The sequence below is a fragment of the Macaca fascicularis genome, chromosome 1 (genome assembly GCF_037993035.2).
Source record: "Macaca fascicularis isolate 582-1 chromosome 1, T2T-MFA8v1.1".
Taxonomy (NCBI): Eukaryota; Metazoa; Chordata; class Mammalia; order Primates; family Cercopithecidae; genus Macaca; species Macaca fascicularis.
The window spans coordinates 211,688,548-211,711,464 of record NC_088375.1 but is presented as its reverse complement, the minus strand read 5'-3'; the positions used below and the strand labels follow the sequence as shown (position 1 = coordinate 211,711,464).

At 50.3% G+C, this 22,917-nt stretch overlaps 2 protein-coding genes across 16 annotated transcripts in view; both read right to left on the bottom strand.

Moving 5' to 3' along the window:
- Window positions 1–14,766, bottom strand: part of TCEA3 (transcription elongation factor A3) — a 45,508-nt gene extending 30,742 nt beyond the window's left edge. For 5 of the 9 annotated variants that reach the window (XM_065527939.2, XM_074017290.1, XM_074017294.1 and 2 more), the window contains exons 1-4: window positions 14,412–14,766; window positions 8,759–8,821; window positions 7,576–7,681; window positions 6,920–7,061 (exon numbers count right to left, since the gene is read on the bottom strand). In XM_065527939.2, the coding sequence (XP_065384011.1) occupies window positions 6,920–7,061; window positions 7,576–7,681; window positions 8,759–8,821; window positions 14,412–14,651 (551 nt within the window). In that variant the 5' untranslated portion in view covers window positions 14,652–14,766. Of the gene's footprint in view, window positions 1–6,919; window positions 7,062–7,575; window positions 7,682–8,758; window positions 8,822–13,978; window positions 14,162–14,411 lie in introns of those variants that run through there. The other 4 variants (XM_065527923.1, XM_065527938.1, XM_065527945.1 and 1 more) reach the window with 3 other exon arrangements.
- A 3,899-nt stretch (window positions 14,767–18,665) lies between these two features.
- Window positions 18,666–22,917, bottom strand: part of ASAP3 (ArfGAP with SH3 domain, ankyrin repeat and PH domain 3) — a 54,800-nt gene continuing 50,548 nt past the window's right edge. For all 7 annotated transcript variants that reach the window (XR_012424620.1, XR_012424621.1, XM_074017259.1 and 4 more), the window contains 3 exons: window positions 21,830–22,052; window positions 21,190–21,280; window positions 18,666–20,019 (listed from right to left, as the gene is read on the bottom strand). Coding sequence is in view for 5 of the 7 variants with exons in the window: in XM_074017259.1 (XP_073873360.1) it covers window positions 19,945–20,019; window positions 21,190–21,280; window positions 21,830–22,052 (389 nt within the window). In the remaining 2 variants the exon portion in view is untranslated. The remainder of the gene's footprint in view (window positions 20,020–21,189; window positions 21,281–21,829; window positions 22,053–22,917) is intronic.

Sequence of the window (22,917 nt, the reverse complement as noted above, 5' to 3'; positions counted from 1 at the left end):
GATCTAAAGAAAATATATTCAAATGCTGTTTACAGCTAGGGTGATGGGTTTAAAGGCGAATTTTTCGGCCAGGTGCAGTGGCTCAAGCCTGTAATCTCAGCACTTTGGGAGGCCGAGACGGGTGGATCACGAGGTCAGGAGATGGAGAACATCCTGGCTAACACGGTGAAACCCCGTCTCTACTAAAAAATACAAAAAACTAGCTGGACGAGGTGGCCGGCGCCTGTAGTCCCAGCTACTCGGGAGGCTGAGGCAGGAGAATGGCGTAAACACAGGAGGCGGAGCTTGCAGTGAGCCGAGATCCGGCCACTGCACTCCAGCCTGGGCGACAGAGCGTCTCAAAAAAAAAAAAAAAAAGTGAATTTTTCCCCCAATTTTTCCAAAATGCATGCAGCTACATTCTTTTTATGATGTATAATGTAGTTCTTCTTTTTACTGGTTTTAAAAAATTAATCTGTTTGTTAATTGCAAACCCCACTCTCCATCTCACTTACCCTGCCCTCCTTTTAATTCCATAGTACATGTCACCTTCTAGCATACTTGACTAGCATAATTGACTTTTTTTCCTTTGAGACAGAGTCTCACTCTGTTGCCCAGGCTGGAGTGCAGTGGTGCTATCTTAGCGACTCACTGAGACCTCCGCCTCCTGGGTTCAAGTGATTCTCCTGCCTCAGCCTCCCGGGTAGCTGGGATGACAGGCACGTGCCACCACGCCTAGCTAATTTTTATATTCTTAGTAGAGAGGGGGTTTCACCATGTTGGCCAGGCTGGTCTCAAACTCCTGACATCAGGTGATCTGCCCACCTCGGCCTCCCAAAGTGCTGGGATTACAGGCGTGAGCCACTGAGCCCGGCCAATTTACTTATTTATATTTAATTATATTTATTGTCTGACACCCCATGTAAATTCCACAAGAGCAGCATTTGGCAGGTTTTGGTCACTGTGGTGAACACTATCTGTGCTCAGCCCACTTCCCCTTGGGTGGTCACTCTCTCAGTGGCCTCTGGACCCAAGAGCTGCCTCCTGCAAGCTCCCCAGGGCCTCTGTTTGAGGGAGTTCTCTCCCTCAGCTAGGCTGGCTGGAAGTGCTGGTCACTAACTAATGACCCCAGGAGCAGCCCTCCACCAGACACACGGGAGAGGGGAAGAGAGGTCCTCATTCACATGCCCCTGCACTCCCACAACAGGCCCTGGGAGTTCTTCTGTGGGGTTTCTCCTTAGTGCACCTTGGGGATAGACAATGCAAGCAGGAACCATAAGCTGGAATTCCTACAGTGGGAGAGGGGAGAGAAGACACGAGACTCCACCCTGGAGAACCACTTTCTGACTCTTCCTCGTTGCTTTTCTTTTTAGAACAAATCAGAAATGCTCTGCAGTTATTGCAAATGACTGTTATGAAAACTATTCAGGAACATGAAAACATGCTTAGAATACGATAGCAAGATAAATAAAAAGGTGACATATTCGTTGATACAGGTCTGGGCTAGAGCATCAGGAAAAGTCTAAAGATTAGACTGTAAGAAAATAGAAACCAGCTGGGCACGGTGGCTCACACCTGTAATCCCAGCACTTTGGGAGGCCAAAGCAGGCAGGTCACTTGAGTCAGGAGTTCGAAACCAGCCTGGTCAATATGGTGAAACCCCCATCTCTACTAAAAATTCAAAAATTAGCCGGGCATGGTGGTGTGCTCTGTAATCCCAGCTACTCGGAGGCTGAGGCAGAAGAATCACTTGAACCTGGGAGATAGTGGTTCCAGTGAGCTGAGACCATGACAGCCTAGGTGACAAACAGAGACTCCGTTTCAAAAATAAAAAATAAAAAAAGAAAGAAAATAGAAACCATGTTTCGAAGACCTGTATTACAGGTACTTCATCAGTTTGTAAGGCATGAGTCCAAAATAGCTAGCAGTTTGCTTCTTGAAATGTCCCTGAATTGTGTGCAGTTACTCGGGCAAGTGGGTTAGGACCCTATCATGAGACAGATGGAAGGAAATACTCCAGCACAATATTTTCTCTAGCAGCAAATGAGATGTGGTGATCAGGGGACAGGGAAGTGTGCCAAATGGGTGATGTCTGTCAAGATGACATGGCACAGAATATCAGCATTCTAGCCAGGCCTTGGAGATGTCGCACATCAGTGAAAAAGGAGTCTGGAATTTATTTTTATTTTTATTTATTTATTTTGAGATGGAGTCTCAATCTGTCACCCAGGCTGGAATAGAATGGCACCATCTCAGCTCACTGCAACCACCATCCCCTGGGTTCAAGGGATTCCCATGCCTCAGCCTCCCGAGTAGCTGGGATTACAGGTGCATGCCACCATTTCCAGCTAATTTTTGTATTTTTAGTAGAGATGGGGTTTTGTCATGTTGGCCAGGCTGGTCTCAAACTTCTGACCCCAAGTGATCCGCCCATCTTGGCCTCCCAAAGTGCTGGGATTACAGGCATGAGCCACTGCACCCAGCCAGGGGTCTTGAATTTATGCAGAAGAAAAAGTAGACTATGGTGAATACATGGATAAAAATAATGGGAGGTGACAAGCAACAACAATCATAGTGAGGCAGAAATTTAAAAATAAATATGCATTCATTCACTCTAAGAAAAGTAACAGGCAAGGCAAGGGTTAAAAGCAAAGAACAAATTTTCCTCTGCCTAGCAAGCTCACTTCAAGGACAGTTATAAGATAATGCTGTTTGAGAAGCGAAGGCCAAAGGAATGGGCTCTAGACCCCCCTCCTCTCCAGAGCAAGGTTGAAGGAAAAAAAGAAAGAGACAAATTCCTTTACTATTACTCCTTTCCCTGGCTTCTTAAGCATGACTATGTTTTACAAATGTCTGTATTTAGCCAGTTCTTTTTTTTCTTTCAATACAGCTACAAGGTCACCAGCTATGCAAGGCCACAAGTTATGCTATGCTGTAGATTATGTGACCTATCATATAATTAACTGCTTTTGCTTTGCTTCTGTAAGACTGCTTATAAAAACCCTGCTCTCTCTTTGTTAAAATGCTCAGCTTTTTAGGTATGAATCCACTGGGCCGGTGCATACCTTAAATAAACAATCCTCCTGTTCTCCTATTGGTCTCTCTGGTCCTCAGTTTCCCACAACAATAGCTGATAGTAGGATATTTCTGAGTGACCAAAGGAGAAGGCACAGAATGGGTGACTCTTCTTTGGCCATTGTTTGCTACAGTCTCATTTCCAAATCATGTATAATCTTTCCTAAGGACAAAAATTCAAATACTGTTTTATATTTTAAAAAGCAATTTGCACCCACACTCCCAGCTACTCAGGAGGCTGAGGTTAGAGGATCACTTGAGCCTAGGTGTTGCAGGCTGCAGTGAACTGTGACCATGCCACTGCACTCCAGCCTGGGCAACACAGTGAGACGCTGTCTCAAAAAAAAAAAAAAAAAAAAGTCGGGCACAGTGGCTCACGCCTGTAATCCCAGAACTTTGGGAGGCCGAGGCGGGTGGATCACGAGGTCAGGAGATCAAGACCATCCTGGCCAACATGGTGAAACCCCGCCTCTACTAAAAATACAAAAAATTAGCCAGGCGTGGTGGCAAGCACCTGTAGTCCCAGCTACTCGGGAGGCTGAGGCAGGAGAATGGCGTGAATCCGGGAGGCAGAGCTTGCAGTGAGCCAAGATCGCGCCACTGCACTCCAGCCTGGGAGACAGAGCAAGACTCTGTCTGGAAAAAAAAAAAAATTGGCCGGGCACGGCGGCTCACGTCTGTAATCCCAGCACTTTGGGAGGCTGAGGTGGGTGGATTACCTGAGGTCAGGAGTTCAAGACCAGCCCGGTTAAACATGGTGAAACCCTGTCTCTACTAAAAATACAAAAAGGCTGGGTGCAGTGGCTCATGCCTGTAATTCCAGCATTTTGGGAAGCTGAGGCGGGCAGATCACCTGATGTCGGGAGTTCGAGACCAGCCCGAGCAATATGGAGAAACTCTGTCTCTACTAAAAAAAAATACAAAAAATAGCCAGGCATGGTGGCACATGCCTGTAATCTCAGTTACTCGGGAGGCAGTAAAGAGGCTGGGCGCAGTGGTTCATGCCTGTAGAAGAATCACTTGAACCTGGGAGGCGGAGGTTGCAGTGAGCTGAGATCACGCCATTGCACTCCAGCCTGGGCAACAAGAGCGAAACTCCACCTCAAAAAAAAAAAAAAAAATTAGCTGGGCATGGTGGCAGGTATCTGTAATCCCAGCTACTCGAGAGGCTGAGACAGGAGAATCGCTTGAACCCAGGAGGCAGAGGTTGCAGTGAGCCGAGGTTGCACCAGTGCACTCCAGCCTGAGCAAAAAGAGTGAAATTCCGCCTCAAAAAAAAAAAAAAAAAAAAAACACACACTCTGCCTAAAGGAATAGAAAAATTACGTATGTAGTTAGACCAGGCCTGGGAGAGGAGAGGAAGAAAAATAAAAGCTGCTTAATTTGTCTGATGTGCACAAATATTTCCCATGCTTATTCTAAGTTGCACTAATGTGGTTACAGTGTTTGTATAATGAATTATCATTAAGAAAACTAAAAAGAAAGGAAATTAATTAACTGAGCTGAAATAGGACCCCTGACAACTGGCTTCTCCCAGCAGAATGAGAAGAAACCTCTCCATTTTCTGCTCAGCCTCAGCAACAACTTCATTTCAGAGCTCCATGGCTGTGAAAAGTGACCGGGCATAACAATTTAGTGTCCCTGAAAATGTATAGTGCACTTCAAATTTTATTAACAAAATATAAATATCAATGTGCATATGAATTTTTTTTTTTTTTTTTGAGACGGAGTCTCACTTCTCACCCAGGCCAGAGTGCAGTGGTGTGACCTCTGCTCACTGTAACATCCGCCTCCCAGGCTCAAGTGATCCTCCCACCTTACCCTCCCAAGTAGCTGGGAACACAGGTGCATGCCACCACGCCCAGCTAATTTTTCTTACTTTTAATAGAGATGGGGTTTCGCCGTTGGTCTCTAACTCCTGAGCTCAAGTGATCTACCTGCCTCCACCTCCCTAAGTGCTGGGATTACAAGCGTGAGCCACCTTGCTCGGTCCATATGTATGTTCCTTTTTTTTTTTTTTAAAGACAGAATCTCGCTCTGTTGTCCAGGCTGGAGTGCAGTGGGGTGATCTTGGCTCACTGCAACCTCAGCCTCCCAAATTCAAGCGATCCTCCTGCCTCAGCCTCCCAAGTAGCTGGGATTACAGGCACCCACCACCATGCTCAGCTAATACTTGTATTTTTAGTAGAGACAGGGTTTCACCATGTTGGCCAGGCTGGTCTCGAACTCCTGACCTCAAGTGATCTGCCTGCCGTGGCCTCCCAAAGTACTGGGATTATAGACGTGAGCCACCACGCCCGACCATCTTTGCTATTATGAATAGTACTGTGATGAACACACAAGTGCATGTGTCTCTTTGGTAGAATAATTTTTAGATGCCAGTTAGGGTTTTTCCAAGTAGGATACACTTGCAAAATAAGCAATGGAAAGGAACGGAACATAGAAAATGTGACAAAACCATCTCACAGGCATTACCTTTTAAAAAGCAGGCTATTAAAGTTGGGGATGACTATAGAAAACAAGTCAAAGAGAGAACAGAAAGAAAAGCCATACACCAACACATCAAGAGTGGTGATTGTCTTTAGGTGGTGGGAATGTGGATGATTTTTTTTTTCTACTTTTCTAAATTTTTCTTTTTTTTTTTTGACGGAGTTTCACTCTTGTTGCCCAGGCTGGAGTGCAATGGCGCAATCTCGGCTCACTGCAACCTCCAACTTCCGGGTTCAAGTGATTCTCCTGCCTCAGCCTCCTGAGTAGTTGCGATTACAGGCATGTGCCACCATGCCCAGTTAATTTTGTATTTTTAGTAGAGATGGGGTTTCTTCATGTTGGTCAGGCTGGTCTCGAACTCCCGACCTCAGGTGATCCACCCACCTTGGCCTCCCAAAGTGCTGGGATTACAGGGGTGAGATACCGTGCCCGGCCTTCCATCATGTTCTACAACAGATTTTTATCACTCTTATTTGTTTAGTTTTTAAAAGCACTACTATTATTTTTTTTGTTTCAAAAGCAGTACAGGATCATTGCGAAAAATCCCAATAATTCAGATTTAAAATTTTTATTGTATAATACAGAAAGTAGAGATCCTTTTAATTTATAATATATGTCTTGGTTTTTGTTTGTTTTTGAGATAGCGTCTTGCTCTGTTGCTCAGGCTGGAGTGTAGTGGCGCAATCTCAACTCACTGCAATCTCCATCTCCCGGGCACAAGTGATTCTCCCACCTCAGCCTCCAGAGTAGCTAGGATTACAGGTGCGCACCACCACACCTGGCTAATTTTTGTATTTTTTGTAGAGGCAGAGTTTTGCCATGTTGCCCAGGCTTGTCTCAAACTCATGGGCTCAAGTGATCCTCCTGCCTCAGCCTCCCAAAGTGCTGGGATTACAGGTGTGAGCCACCACACCAGGTGCAGTGAATCTTATAAGTGACTATTGCCTTTGCTAGCATCTTGGAAACTTTGTCTTTGGGACTGTTACAAGATTTGGATGTGAGGTATACGCCCACTGTGGTCTTGTTTCCCTGCACCCTGTCTGTTGCCTGGGTGGGCCAGAGAAGAGCTCTAGACTGCTGTGTGGTCTCCTATGGGAACTCTCTGTAGAGGAATGCTGGAGGCCCTCCTGCAGACGCACTCTTTCCTGTCCCTGCATCCTTCTAGGCAAAGCCAGTACTATTTATGGCCTATTTGGGTCTTGTGAGTCTAACGTCTGGTTGAGCCAAAGAAGACCCCCAGAGGGGGCACTGCATGAGATAATACCAATATCTTCCTCCCCAGGATGCGAGGTTTAAATGAGATAATATACACAGAGCTGCTGGCAGAGGACATGACAGGTGTCAGCTCCCTTGTCTCCATCCCAGAAAAGGATACCTGGTTTTGGGGTCTTCTCGTTTTTTCCTTGGTGGAGAAAGGCCTGCTTCTGGCTTCCAGTCTGAACAGTCAAGCCCTTTCTCCTTCTTCTTTGCTTTTTCTCTTTCCTTTCCTTTTTCTCCTTTTGGGGGTCCAGGGGAGTCTGAAAGCAAAAGGGTGGCATTGTCCCTCAGCTAAGCTCTGTCTCAGCAGAACCCAGCATGACTTTAGTGGGCAGGGAGCAAAGGGCAGGGACGAGGACAGCTGCACACACACTCCCAACACACACGCAAACACATTTACACACAAATGCACATACAACAGAACCATGTGTACAAATATGCATTCTCACATGGGGACATAAATACATTGGCAAACACATCTCTGCACATATTCACATAAATGCATGTATGTAGACATGTATTATATAGACAAATGCGTGAGAGCACAAACACATAAGGGTTGCATGTACACAAAACTCACAAGTCTACAAATCTTGTACTTATGTACACAAACATTGGCAGTCCCCCACTAGCTACCTCCCAGATCCAGAGGCCATCTGTCACTGATTAAGTCACTCAACAGACATACACTGAGTGCCGGCTATGAGTCAGGCCCAGTCCTGTCCCAAGTGCTAGAAGAAAAACAGGACTCAAGTCAACCTTGTCCTGTCTCACCTAGCAGCCGCTTCCAGTTTTTGATGAGGACTTTGGCCAAGGACACCACCTCCTTGTCTGAGCAGTGCTTGCGGACTCCATTAACAGCAACTCCAATCCTGGTTGTCTGCAAAGTGACAGGGTTAAGGCATGATCGGGGAATGGATACACAGGAATGGCTGCCCTCATTGGCAGGTCCTGCCCCAGCTCTACCACCACCTCCCCTTCCAACCTGTATCCCCAGAGTCCTAGCCCTGACTCCTGGCTGAGGTCAGAACCCCACTACTATAACTGAGGCCCTGCTCTGCACGAGGTCGAGGGCCCAGGGCTAAGCCTGACATGGAGGATACCTGTGGCTTTGGTGAAAGGCTGCACCTAGGGTTGGGAGCGGCACTTGGCTGACTGTCAGGACCCCTCCCATTCCCAACCCTCTAGTGTCTATTTTTTTGAGATGGAGTCTAGCTGTGTTGCCCAGGCTGGAGTGCAGTGGTGCAATCTCAGTTCACTGCACTCAGTTCACTGCACCTCCCAGGTTCAAGTGATTCTCGTGTCTCAGCCTCCCGAGTAGCTGGGGTTATAGGTGTCCGTCACCGTGCCCAGCTACTTTTTGTATCTTTAGTATAAACGGGGTTTCACCATGCTGGCCAGGCTGGTCTTGAACTCCTGACCTTAGGTGATCTGCCCTCCTCGGCCTCCCAAAGTGCTGGGATTACAGGCGAGAGCCACCGTGGCCAGCTCCCTCTAGTGTCTTTGAGCTCCAGTTTCAACTGAGACAGCAGCTCCAGCTATGCGACCTTGCATCTGTCTGTGCTCATTTTTCACCGCCAGGAGCTTTTGGTAAATTTGGGGACTTTAAGGGCCACACAGGGATTTTAAATGGGGGACTTTTCCCTCTCCCTGGATCATTGGCCTCCTGGATCCCACAGGCCCAGGGCCTTGGGAATTGGACTATTCAGGAAAAGCAAACCAGTCTTGCTCCAAGGCCCAGAGGTCCCTGACACCTAGAAGGTACCCTCTCTGCCCCCAGGATGCCCCTGTGTCCCCCTCAGTCCCCCCCTGGGAGGTCTGCACCTCAAGATTCCCACCCCCCCGGCCTCCCCTCAGAAATTCCTCCCAGACTCCACCTTCCCCCATTGGGGGTCTTTCCCTAACCCACCAGCTCTCCTCCCAGGCACTGCCCCAAGGCTTCCCGCCCCCACCCCACCTGTAGTAGCTGGATGGACATCTGGCAGCTGTGCAGCTTCTTCAGAAGGTCCAGGGCCCCTTCCTGTGGGAGACCACAAGGTGAGGACTGGGGCCCGGGTCCTGCCCGGGCTTCTCTGACTACTGTGTGGTCTTGGTACACAGAGGAGGAGAATATAGACACGTGGCCGAAGGACAGGCAAGGGGCAGAAGGAAGGAGAGAAACGAGAAACATTCTGTCCTAGACGATGCTCTAACTTCATCCCCCGCCACCTGCTGGGTTCAAACCCTCTGAGCCAGGCTCCTGACCTCCAGCCTTTGGTTCTGCTGTGCCTCTTCCCAGGAATGTCCTCCCCTTTCCCCATCTTTCCTCCAAAATGAATTCCTTCCTGGCTTATTGTTGCTCGTGTGCCTGGAGCGTCCTCCCCTTACCTCCCCACTGTGAACTTCACAGGCTGAGGACCGGGGCCTTTTTAAAAAACAAAACAAAACAGCTTGGCCTGCACAGTGGCTCACACCTATAATTCCAGCACTTTGGCAGGCTGAGGTGGGTGGATCACTTGAGGCCAGGAGTTCAAGACCAGCCTGGCCAACATGGTGAAGCCCCATCTCTACTAAAATACAAAAATTAGCCAGGCGTGGTGGCGCATGCCCGTAACCCCAGTTACTCAGGAGGCTGAGGCAGGAAAATCGCTTGAGCCCGGGAGATGGAGGTTACAGTGAGCCAAGACGGCGCCACTGCACTCCAGCCTGGGTGACAGAGCGAGACTCCAACTCGAACAAAACAAAACAAAACAAAAAAACAGCTTTATTGAGGTATGATTGACATACAATAACTGCATATTTTACAGCGTAAAATTTGATGAGTTTCAACATACCTGTACACCCATGGAATCCTCACCATAATCAAGATAAAAGCACAGCCACCAGCCCCAAAAGCTTCTTCCTGTCCTCTTTCTAATCCATCCCTCCCCATCCCCAATCCTAAACAACCACAATTCTGCCTTCTGTTACTATGGGTGACCTTGTATCTTTAAGGATTTTATATAGAGTATGTAGGGCAAAACCCCTTTTTTATCTGGCTTATTTGGGCATAATTATTTCTGAGACTCATCCATGTTGTCTCGTGGATCAGTAGTTCATTTTTATTGCTGAGTGGTTTTCCACTGTATGTATTGTACCACAGTTTGTTTGTTTGTTTGTTTGTTTGTTTTTGAGACAAGATCTCACCCTGTTGCCCAGGCTGGAGCGCAGTCGCACAATCACTGCAGCTTTGACTTTCCAGGCTCGGGTGATCCTCCCACCTCAGCCTCCCGAATAACTGGGACCACAGGTATGAACCACCACATCTGGCTAATTTTTTGTATTGTTTTGTAGAGATGGGGTTTTGCCATGTCACCCAAGCTGGTCTCAAACTTCTGGTCTCAAGTGACCCTCCTGCCTTGGCCTCCCCAAGTGCTGGGATTACAGGCGTGAGCCACCACGCTCAGTCTACCACAATGTTTTAAATTCATTCACTGGTTGATGGGACTTATGGATAGGTTCCAGTTTGGGGCTGCTTAAAATAAAGCTTCTAGGTACATTCATTTCAAGTCTTTGTGTGGACAGATACTTTGACTTCTCTCAGGTAAAGAGAACCGTTCTAATCTCTGAGACCTTAGGGCTCAGCAGAGAGCCCAGTGCTTCCTGAGTGGATGAACTTGTGCAGGGTTAAAGCAGAAAGAAGGCGGGCGGGAGAAAAATAAGGTTTAGGTTTGAAAATCTGTGAGCTGCCAGGCCCTGGACACCCTCTGACCCATTTCAGCCTTCTCCTTTCCCCCTACCCCTTCCTAGAAGCCATACCTGCCTGCTGTCCTGAGATCAGTTCCCTGGGGAGCACCAGCTGACTGTGTCCTGTATGTTCCTATCCTTGGCCCACACTTCATGGTTCCAGCTGCCAATCCCTACCCTGCCAGGACCTGGACCATGTCCTAAGAGCTGCCCTCTGTCAGTCCTTAGCCTCCCTGAGAACTTGGGTTCGCAGTATGTTTTCAGAGGCGTGACCTGCAGATGTGTGTGCATGTGAACTTGGGGGTGCACAACTCCAAGTGTAACATTAATTAAAGGCTTGCTATGTACTGGGTACTCTTCTAAGTATTTTACCTGCATTATCTCATTTAAGTTTCACAATGACCCTATCGGGTGGGTCCTGCGTATTAGTCCCATTTTTACAGAATTATTATCCCATGTTCACCAAGGAGCAATCCAAGAAACAGAGAGGTTAAGTAATTTTCTCAAGGTCACATGCTTTATAAGGAGCCAAGCAGGGATTCAAACTCAGGCCTTTTGGGCTCTAACTACTATACAAATTGTGTTAGCGTAGGCATAGATCTGTCTACACATACACAATCATGGAATATCAACATGGGTAAGTGCAGTGGTGTGCTGGCCAACGTTTAACAACCAGTTCTCAAGGGGGAAAAAAAAAAAAAACAACTGACCTATAGTGTTTGCCAATTTCTGTGGTGTAAACACTCATCCCATGGCCAATTTCAAGCTACCGACATGCTGTCACTGAACTGAAGGAAGTTTTGGGAGGAGATGTACAGTACTATAGATGTACATTCTACAGCATTTCCACCGTACAGATAACAATAGAAGTAAATTACCTCTGACCATACATGACAGTAAAATGTAGTAAAATAATCAGGAAGTGATTATTTTGGAGGATTCATTACCTTTGTTTGTATTTTTTATTTTATTTTTTATTTTATTTTATTTTTTTTGAGGCGGAGTCTCGCTCTGTCGCCCAGGCTGGAGTGCAGTGGCCGGATCTCGGCTCACTGCAAGCTCCGCCTCCCGGATTTACGCCATTCTCCTGCCTCAGCCTCCTGAGTAGCTGGGACTACAGGCGCCCGCCACCTCGCCCGGCTAGTTTTTTGTATTTTTTAGTAGAGACGGGGTTTCACTGTGTTAGCCAGGATGGTCTCGATCTCCTGACCTCGTGATCCGCCCGTCTCGGCCTCCCAAAGTGCTGGGATTACAGGCTTGAGCCACCGCGCCCGGCCCATTACCTTTGTTTTTAATATAATTTATTTAATTGTAAGCAGATAATGTAATTTTTTAAAACAATTGCTGTGTTTAACCACCAGGTTGCAAAATTCCTGAAAATGCAACAATCAGCGTTAAGCCAGTTCCAGCTCCCCACTGGGTATATGCCTCGTGTGTCACGGTTGTATAACTGGGTCATATTGGAGGAGAACAGCCATGAGCCTGGATTGTAGCTGGGTTCACAAAGCCTTGTGCAAATGTTGCTGGGTGTATCTCTCTGAATACACATACGGGTTCTGCAGCCAGCAGTATCTCTGGTCTAAGTGTGGAGCTGTGAATATGCAGCTCCAGGCACATCTGTGTCTATTTGTCTTTGTGGGATGATGCCTGTGTTATAACATCTGAATGTATAAATGTGGCTGTTTGCTAAGTCTGTAGCATTGCATGTCTGGGTGTAGCTGTGCTGCGTGCGCACGTGTGTGGCTGTCTTTGTGTATCATTCTGTAACTCTAATGGTCAATGTGGGTCATATGGATCAGGATGCTTGTCATGTTGGTGTCAGTAGCCGTGTCTCATATGCAGTTAGGTTCAGTTGCTTGTTTAACTGCTGTGTTGTAGCCGCACATTATAGCTATGTGTGTGTGTGTGTGTGTAGCTGTGACCGTAGGCACTTTGTTGTATGTTTGAAGTTGCTTCTGTTAGTGCATGCTCAGAGGATGTGACAAAGCCCTAAGTGGCTGAGACTTCAGCAATTGGCAGTAAACCCCAGGCCTGAGCTGCAACGTGGAGGATCCGTCTTATTACAGGAAGTATGTCCTCCTCTGCCTAACCACCGCTGGGCGGGCCCACTTTCACTCCCAGAGCAGGCCCCACCTTTCTCGGCCAGACGCCCAGAGCTCCGTGCCCACCCAGATGCTGCCAAGTGTCCAGGCGCAGACGTGGCTGTAAACTGGCTCCACGCTGCAGGGACCCTGCGGCCAGACTTGTATATTTTCTGGGGACAGCTCTGGGCACTTCCACAGGAATCCATCTCCAAAAGACACCATTTCCTCTTCCCACTTCACAGAAGGGGAAACTTGAGGCCCAGAGAGGGAAGGTTGAGTGGCTTTTGCCTAGGGTCATAAAAGGAGTGAGGGGGAGCCCATGGCAGGTTCCTTCATCTTCAGCCAGAGCTCTACCCCAAGCAGGCTGCTTGTCCCTGGGTCTCTAGGCGTCCCCACCCTACCCCTCTTACCCAGAGGCCCAGAATTTCTTTCCTGGACCAAACTTGGGGGTCAGCAAGGAGCTGGGCTGGGATAACCTGTCTATTTGAACTAGAATTTGGCTCAGAATCCCTGGCTGGGCTCCGCCAACCCCAGCTGAGAAAATGCCCCCCATGACTTGAGGTTCAGTTGCACTGAGTGTTGTGGAGGAGTCTGGAATAGGGAGCGCGTAGAGGTTGGGAGTGTTGGGTGAGAAGCTCCCAGCACTCTGCAGGTTTGTGCTGTACCTTTTTGTGTTGTACCTGGCTGCCTAGAAGCAGATCTTGTTCGCCAGCTCTTACAAGCACCGGTCTGAGTCCTACTAAGGGGTTTACATCTCTGTCTCATCTCTCCAATCCTCATCGCTGCAAGCAGAGACAAGAATCCAGTGACATCCCTTCTCTAGAGGCAGATAATCTCATCTCTTTCTTACAGATGGAGAAACTGAGGCTCTGGCCTTTATATAGACACCACCTCATGACTGCCTAGTGTCCATCCTGCCACTCCATGGTTCCAGCGACCCTTCCCTGGGCCTTGGCTACTCTTCCTGGCTCTAAAACTTCCCTTAGGGTCTCTTCCTTTCCCAGGCTCCTAGGTCCTGGCAGTGCAGGTGGCTGCAGCACATGGCTACCCATGGTGGGAGGAAGAGGACCCAGGGACAGGGCGGGGAGGTGGGATGGTCATGCTCACCAAGCTCCCTTTCTTCCCTCCCAGGGCGAGCCCAGGCCCTCCAGGACCCAAGGCCAAATTTGCTCTGGCCAGGCGACCAGTCGGCCGCCAACCCCAGGCAAAGATCACGGGGAAGATCAAACATTAACTTCCAGTTGGATCTGCACTCTGGCCAGGACCCTCCGGTAGGGCTGTCAGCCCTGCTCCCAACCTCCCGCCGAGCCCGCTCCTCCCTCCGCCCTCGCCCTTGCTGCAAAGGCCTCCAGCCCGGCCCCCTTCCCCCGCCCCGCGGGCCCCCGCACCTGTTCGGCCCCCGCCCGTCCGGGCCGCACCCCAAGGCCAAGGAAAGGGAAAGTTGCCAAAAGAACCGCTCCTGACGCCCCAAGCTGTGGGGTCGCACGATCCACGGCCTCTTACTTCTCTCCCGCAGACCCACTCCGGGGTGCAGGGATGCAGCTCAGTACCCCCGTCAGTCCAAGTTTCTCTGTCACTTCTCGGGCCACCAGGATTTGCCCCCAGCCCCGCCCCCGCCATCGCCGCCACTCCCCGGGCTTTGCACACGCCAAGTCCTGGGACTCCCAAAGTCCTTTCCCACGTCCAGCTCTCTTCGCCCGCTTTCCTGGGCCCCGCATTAGCTGCCCAGGGTGAACCCTACACGTCCAAAGGAACGTGCACAAGTCGCGCCTCTGGGACCCGCAAGATCCCCCTGGCGTCCTGGGCCACGCACACACCCACCTCGAGGTGCTCAGCAAGGGTCCCTAAGGGGCCTTGGGCCCTGCACCAGCCGCTCCTCCCTCGGGTCCTGGAGTCCCGTACGCGCCCCGCCAGTACGTCCCCACCCCGGAATCCGGGGCTCGCCCGCGCCTCCCGGGGGCGGGGGCCGTGGCCCAAACTCTGCAGCCTCACCGTGTTCTTCCTGGCCACCATCTTCTCCAGCTTTTTGGCGATCCTCAGCAGCTCCTCTTCCTGGCCCATGTTGGCCCGCGACGCCTGGCGGGGCGAGGGGCGCAGGGGCAGCAGTCGGGCCTCGGGGGCAGGAGGCGCGAAGGCAGAGGGCGCGCAACCCGAGCGGGCCCCAAACACACACGACACACACGCCCGGCGGGGGCGGGGCTCTCCCCACCCCCACCCCCCACCGCCCGCCTTCCAACTGTGCGGGGGAGGGGTGGCGGGCACTAAATATAGACTTCAAGGACTTGCCAGGGCACTGCCCGCGCCGGCCGGTCGGGCTTCAGGGGAGGAACGAGGCTGAGAGGGGGAACCCTCCACCTCCGGCGCTTCCAAGGGCGCCGGGGGACCGAAGGGAGATTTGGGAAGGAGGGTTCTCTGGCAAGTTGGGAGGCTGTGACCTGGCCACAGGCGGCGGTCGCGGGGGCGCCCGAGGGTGTCCCAGGGGCCCCGGGAAGCGTTCTGGGCTCCCGGGTCTCTGCACCGTTGCATCTCAAAACGGGAGGACTCAGTTCCGCGCCTATGCCCAAGTGGAGGCAACTGGGTGCGCTCGAATCCCGTGTGTGTGTGTGTGTGTGTGTGTGTGTGTGTGTGTGTGTGTGTGTGTGTGTGTGTAGATCACTAAATCCAGCTCTGCTTTAACCTGCACTCACTCCATCCTGCACACGGCCTGTGCATGCCACGTGTATCCAGGCTCCTGTTTGCCTCTGTCTACCTAAAACTTAGTTTGCTGGCTATTTTGTTAGTAAGGCTTTGCATTTTGAACAAGCTCCTAGGTGCTGGGGTTGCTGCTGGTCCCAGAACTACACTCTTGAGTAGTGAGAGCTTGTGGGGGAGATTATTATTATTTATTTTATTTTATTTTATTTTATTTTTTTGAGACGGAGTCTCGCTGTGTCTCCCAGGCTGGAGTGCAGTGGCGTGATCTCGGCTCACTGCAAGCTCCGCCTCCCGGGTTCACGCCATTCTCCCGCCTCAGCCTCCCAAGTAGCTGAGACTACAGGCGCCCGCCACCACGCCCGGCTAGTTTTTTGTATTTTTAGTAGAGACGGGGTTTCACCATGTTAGTCAGGATAGTCTCGATCTCCTGACCTCGTGATCCACCCGCCTCGGCCTCCCAAAGTGCTGGGATTACAGCCTTGAGCCACCGCGCCCGGCCGATTATTTTTATTTTTTTGAGACAAGGTCTCCCTCTGTTGCTGAGGCCAGAGTGCAGTGGAGCAATCACGCTCACTGCCTCGACCTCCCCGGCTCAAGTGATCCTTTCTGCCTCAGCCTCCTGAGTAGCAAGGACTACAGGTGGGAGTCATATATCATGCCCAGCTAATTTTTTAAATTTTTTTGTAAAGAGTGAGTCTTGCTATGTTGCCCAGGCTGGTCTGGAACTCCTGGTCTCAAGGGATCCTCCTGCCTCAGCCTCCCAAAGCTGTGATTACAGACAAGATTCATTCTTACGTGCACCAAATTTTGAGAAATACTGATCCAGGTGCAAGGCTGCCAGGTCAGGCCAGTGCCCCCTCAGTGGGGTTGGGTTTAGAAGGGTCATCTTGGTGGAGTGGTGGAAACACAACTGTGTCTACCTTCCCCAGCCATGCACAGATCTGCCTTCCCATGGAATGATCTCCAGTGATCTCCAAGTATCTCCCACAGATCCAGTTCTCTTGCTAAATGAGTTTAATGGACAGAAAATGATCTTCCTGTGACGGGAGTGGGGCTCAGGAACCTGGAGGTAAGGCATGAAAAGTGGTCCACAGGGTGTGCAGGTTGCGACTGCGGGGTTGGGGTGTCGAGTGAAATCTCCCCATTTTCCTGACCGAATGCCATTTCAGCTTGGGTCGCAGAGGCAGCTTGGTGTGAACACCTATCTTCTAAATGCTTTGTGACTGGGATCAAGGGAGGACAGAGTGGGTTTTTTCATCCATTCAACAAATACATATTGAGTGTCCAAGCAATGAACAAGACAGACCCGGTCCCAGAAAGCTTGAGACTCAGTCTATGGGCAAGAGAAACCTTAAACACAAACAGACATGGTCAATTAATGTATTTATCATAGCTGGGGTGAAGGGCAGGAAGCAGTGAAGGACCTTAAGGACACATTTGAGGGGACCTGCACTATTTAGGGTGTCATCTTCTCTGAAGAAATGAAGTTTAAACTTTGGGCTGAAGCACACAGCGGCCATGGAGGGGAGGAGGAAGAGTGTTCACGGAAGAAAGGAAGAGGCATTCAACATATATTTATGGAGCACCTAATATGTGCCAGGCATTTCTTGTTCTGGATACCCAGAGAGGAACAAAACAGTCCTCTTCTCTTGGAGTGAGTTCCAAATGTGCAAAGCTTAGGGATGGGAGGGTGCCTGGCCTGCCTGACAGTGTTGGAGGAACTGAAAATTTGGCGTGGCTGCAGCACAGAGGTGAGGAGTGTGGGGGAGAGGCAGTGGGTGGGACCTGAGCATGCAGTGCTGCCAGTCACATTTGGGAGGTTAGACTCTAATGGTTTGGGATTTGGGGAGGCCTTTTGGCCAATCCCAGCCAAACCCTTCTGGGTTGAAGCGATTCAACCTCAGCAGCCTGAGGCTACTTAGGATTGCCTTTAAAAAAAAAAAAGACACACACACACACAAAAAACGGCAAGGAGTGATGACTCATGCCTGTAATCCTAGCACTTTGGGAGGCCAAGGCAGGAGGACTGCTTGAAGCCAGGAGTTCAAGACTAGTCTGGGCAACAGAGAGAGACCTCGTCTCTACGAATTATTTTTAAAAGCCAGGCATGGTGGCATGCGCCTATAGTCCCAGCTACTCAGAAGGCTGAGGAAGGAGGACTGCTTGATCCCAGGAGTTCAAGGTTACAGTGAGCTCTGATTGTGCCACTGGACTCCAGTGTGGGAGACAGAGCCATTAAAAAAAAAAAAAAAAACACACACACACACACACACGAAGAAAAAGAAAAAAAAAGAATTTTTCTCAAACTTCTACCCAGTCCCCACCCTAAGCTGTGTGACCTGAGCATGGTGCGCTGCCGGTCACCTAGAACATCCAGGTATGAAGGACCCTAAGAAAACATGGAGTCCAACCTCTTTATTGTATAGATGGGAAGACTGAGGCCTAAAGAGGGTGATGATCCTCTCTGGGTTGGACCCTGTTGATATCATCATATCCCCTCTGCCTACTTATCCACCCTGCAGGTCACTGGAAGATAATTCCTGGACACACCTTGGACAGCTCCCCACATTTCTCTGATTAGGAGCTTTGGGGTGATAGGAAATTGATGCCCTCAGAAAGGACACCCACAACCAGCAAGAAACCAGAGTTGGTGGAAAACATCCAGTTTCTTTACTCTCAATGGGACAATGCAAAGGCATGTTGTAGTCAATACTGTTTCTCACAGGTCCTCAACAAGAGTCAGAGACAGAGACTCGCTCTGTTGCTCAGGCTGGAGTGCAGTAGCGCCATCATGGCTCACTGCAGCCTTGAACTCCTGGGCTCAAGCAATTCTCCCACCCGAATAGCTGGACTATAGGTTCTCACCACCACACCCAGCTCTTTATTGCTCTTTGACTTTCTGTTTCACTTCTCTCTTCCCTCATTATGCTTCCTGGGATCATTTCACAGATAAGCTACTTGCTCCCAAATCCTTGTCTCAGGGGCAATCAGCAGAGACAGTGGCAGAGGACCACAGGAGAGCTAGAATTTCAGGTCTCCAGACTCCCAGTCCAGTGTTTTTTCCAGGGTTTCTCAACCTTGGCATTATTAACATTTTGGACTGAATACTGCATTGCTATGGAGGGTTGACCTGTGCACCATAGGATGTTTAGGAGCATCCCTGACCTTTGTCCACTAAATGCCACTAGCACCCTCCAGTTGGGAACAGTCAAAACTGTTTTCTGCTTTATCAGAAGTTCTCTGGCGCAAAACACTGTGGTTGCAAACCACTATTCCACATCAGGCCATCTCCCTTGCCAGGTCCAGAGAAAGAATTTCAAGCCCCAAGATTCCGTTCCCCTCCCTGTTGCTCTTTAGATCACATAAATGAAACCACTGGAAACTGACCCCCCAATCCTTTATTAGAGATGAGTGAAATAACAAATCTGAGATGAATGAAACCAGACACTGGGGGCTCAAAAGACAACCCTGTTCCTGTGGGAACCACAGACTGGTCAGGTCTCCAGGGGAAACAGCACAGCCTCCACAGCCAGGCAGCAGCGTTGGCCATTGGTGCTCTCTGGTCTCCCCTGCTTGGCTTGGCCCGTTCCTGCCAGGGCGCAGCACCCAGCAACTGGCAAGTTGAGATGTTAGCAGCTGATGATGGCTTAGGTGTATCTGCTTTCTCATTGGGGCTGAGCAATGATAGAATTTCTAGTGCTGTGAAGCAGAACCCTTAAGTCTCTGCCCTCCCATTTCTATTACTCTCCCTTATTTCTTTGCCTCTCCATTCCCTCAGACTAAAAGGCTCCTGAGTTGACCAAGAGAAAGAGAAGAGAAGTGGGCATCCATCAACCCAGACCATTTCTTTCCTTCCTGCTAAATCAAGGACACAGGCAAATGTGGGTGCATTCGACTCTACTACTTGGCTGGGGAATGTAGGAGAGTGCCTAGGGAAGGCTGTGCTGTCCCTCAAAAGGGGTGACATTCAGAATATTTTTATTTAACAGCCAGTATAGCATGCATGTTGACAGCCAGAATGGATGTGGTCTATAGACAACTGCAATGGTCACACAGGTATAAACCCGCTGAGTCCAGAGTCATGCCCTGGAATCTGACCCTGCCTATTCCCAAGCCCAACCCTTAAGACCAGCTTTCCACCAAAGGACCACCCCTGCAGGGCCCCTGTCTTACTCGTGTGGCATCTGAAGTGACTAACACAGGTCCAGACATAGAGCTGGAATTTAGTAAAGGAATACTAGACTAATAAACGGCTGGCTGAGAAGACAGTCCCTACTTGGCAGGGTCCCTGATCTGGAAGTCAGTGATGGAGGGCTCTCCTGCCCTTGTGAAGCCCCCAGACAGATGGGGGAAATAGAGTCTCGATCTGATGAGGGACTGAGAATTCTGCAACTGAAGCCAGCTCAGGAGCACTCAGATCCAGCCACAGGGCTCCCAGGCCCCTAGCGGGTAATGAGATAGAAAAGAACTGCCATCAGCCCTAACAGGGAAAGGCCATGTGTCCTTGGTAGGGACATGGCCCATGGCAGGAAGAAGGCCAGTCACAGAGGTACAAGTGACAGAGAGAGTGAGATCCAAGAGAACAAACGTCTCAGCTCCCCAGTTTTGTGAGCGCTGAACGTTGGGGCCCAGAATGGGACATGAGGGGGCCAGCAAGGAGCTAGTCTTGCAAAAGTTGCACAGAACTTGCTGGGAGACTCCCAGTCCTTGAGCCATCTCCTTCAGTGACGCCAACCTGCAGAAAGAAGGATGAAACTGACACTTTCAAAGCACTTGTAACACACCAGGTGTTCACCTCACTCAGTTTCACATCTGTCCTATTGTGGATAGATTATTCTCACTTTACAAAGAAACTGAGGCTTGATGAAGTGAAGCCACTTGTCCAAAGTCTCCTTACTCTAAAGCTCAAGCTCTTGCTATCATACACACCACAATCACAGGCATCAATTAAATGCCATCTGATGGATACTTGGTTTTCAGGGCAATAGTGGAACCAGGATGTGGACATAGATTTGTGTCTCGTGCCTAACTCTGGTGGATTAAAGATGATGATTCCCCGGACAGAACCAGCTTCTGCCCCTGCCATTCTGACTCCCAACGTAACCAATGCCATTCTGAGGAATTCCCAGAGGAACAAAGGACAGAAGAGGCTTCCTTCCCAACACAACTGGCTCTGATCTGTGCCCACTCCTAGGTTCAATTAATATATGCCATTGTTGGAGACTTGGTGATTCAGCAGGGAGAAGCTGCATTAAGGATGACAGCTCTTGCCCTGTCCCTGTCACATCCCTCTATGCCTGGGATCTGAAAGTCCCTGTGGATTCCAGGAGACTAATGAACAAGGGGAGAGTTAGGCAAACAAGGGCTGGTACACGGCCACCTAATCCTGCCTCTTCTGCAGGGAAGTGATGCCTTCTCTGAGCAACTGGCCTGGCTAACACAACTTCCCTCATCCTCCCCCGGGGAAAAGCCAGAGCTTGGGCCTCATCACCACTGCCATCCGTCAAGGCCTGGGTTCTCCTCAGCTTCACCCAGCCCTGGGCTAGAGGAGGGAAAGAGGAGCACCAGGACAGGGACTGGTCAAACCGCATCTGACTGGGCACCAGCACAAGAACTGGCCAAACCTTGCCCACCGGACACCAGGACAGGGACTGGTCAAACCATGGCCGCCTGGATACCAGGAGAGGGACTGGCCAAACCATGGCCGCCTGGGCACCAGGAGAGGGACTGGCCAAACAGTGGCCACCTGGGCACTAGGACAGGGACTGTCCAAACTGTGGCTGCCTGGGTCCATTTGTACCCCAATCATGGGGAGGTCTCCCACCCCAATACACTTACTCTTGACTAACTCTGCCTCTCAGGCACCCTGCCACCGCCCCTCGAACCATGGTCCCAGAGTTCCTACCGGCATGTTCCTTCTGGGCAGAGGCTGCCTGGCTGAGGGACCATCTTCCGGGCTCCGTGCCCCCCGCCGATAGGAGCGAGTGCTCTCAGAGCTGGAAGGCAGGGAAAGGCCAATGTGACCCTTGTGTCCAGAGAGCCCCTCAGAGTGGGGAGAAAGGGCTCAGGAACAGAGTCAGTCTGGGGGCTTAGGATGGGTGGGTAGAGTCCACAAGGTCCCCAGACCAGGTCCATCACAGGCCCAAGAAGGCTGGAACTGACCTCCAGAAGACTCTGTGGATATCCCCGGTCTACTTCTCCCCAAACTCCAGACTGAACAGGTTTGCAAGGAAGGGAGAGGTTGGAGGTGGGGACAGAGTGAAGAGCCCACTGAGAGCCTCTAGAATAAGCCACACAGAGGGCTAAGCCTCCTTTACTCCAACATCAGCAGGCAGGATCCCTGGCTCCTCCTCAGCTCTCCATGCAGGATTTGGGAGCAAGTGTGTGAAGGGGGAAGGGGTCCCAGGGTCCAACATTTCTGCATAAGTGATGGACCCAGAGATGGAGTGTGACCCAGGCAGGTACTGTTTAGAGGTGTGGAAATCAATGGATGCTTGGAGAAGTCAGGGGATTTGCCCTGGTCGCAGAGCTGAGCCCTCACCAACCTGAACCTGACGGGGAGGTACATCTCCAAAGGGGTGGTCCCGGATGTCAGGCTCGGTCTGGAGGTGCCTGGGGGTTCTCGGAGGCCCTCTTCAGAGTTGGGTGGGGCTTGGCTGGGACCCCCAGGTTCCACGGGGCTCATGAGGCTGGAGGAGGAGGCTGGACTGCCCAGGTTCTCAGGGGTCTCAGGGGCCTCTGAACTCAGGCTGGAGACTTCAGAATGATCTGGAATCAGAAATGACAAAGCTTTTCTTTATCAGTTGCTCTGTGCCCAACCTCAAAGCAGTCTCTGGCCTCTAGGATCTTTTTTCTTTTTCTTTTTTCTTTTTTTTTTTTTTTTTTTGAGACAGAGTTTCACTCTGTCACCCAGGCTGGAGTGCAGTGGCACGATCTTGGCTCACTGCAACCTCCGCCTCCTAGGTTCAAGAGATTCTCCTGCCTCAGCCTCCACAGTAGTTGGGATTACAGGTGCATGCCACCATGCCTGGTTAATTTTTGCATTTTTAGTAGAGATGGGGTTTCACCATGTTGGCCAGGCTGGTCTCAAAATCCTTACCTGAGTTGATCCGCCTGTCTCAGCCTCCCAAAGTGCTGGGATTACAGGTGTGAGCCACCGCGTCTGGGCTAGGATCTCTTCTGGTTCTCTGCCAATAGTCCATTCCCCATCTACCTGTCCAGTATTCTTCAACTGATGAAGCCTTTGTTCACGGTGGCCAGGACCATGCTGACTCACTTTTTTGCTTGTGCTCACACCCCATCCCAGTTTGGATTCTCCTGCCCATCCCTCAGGTTCACTCAGATGCTATCCCCACCAGGAAGCCTTCCTAAACCAACCCCCAGTCCCAGCAGGACATGCTCCCTCCCCAACTGCCCTGACCTCCCAGAACAAGTCTGTTCCTTCATTCAACTAATAGTTCTTGAGAACAGCCAGGCTCTGCACTAGGCGCTGGAAAAACAGTATTCAACAAAACACTCGAAGTCCTTGTCCTTTTGGGATTCACATTCTATATCACACTGTGCCTTGTATTATAATGAAGTGCATTCCAGTTTTTATCTCCCCTACTAGACTGTGTCTTGGTAGCCCTCAAAG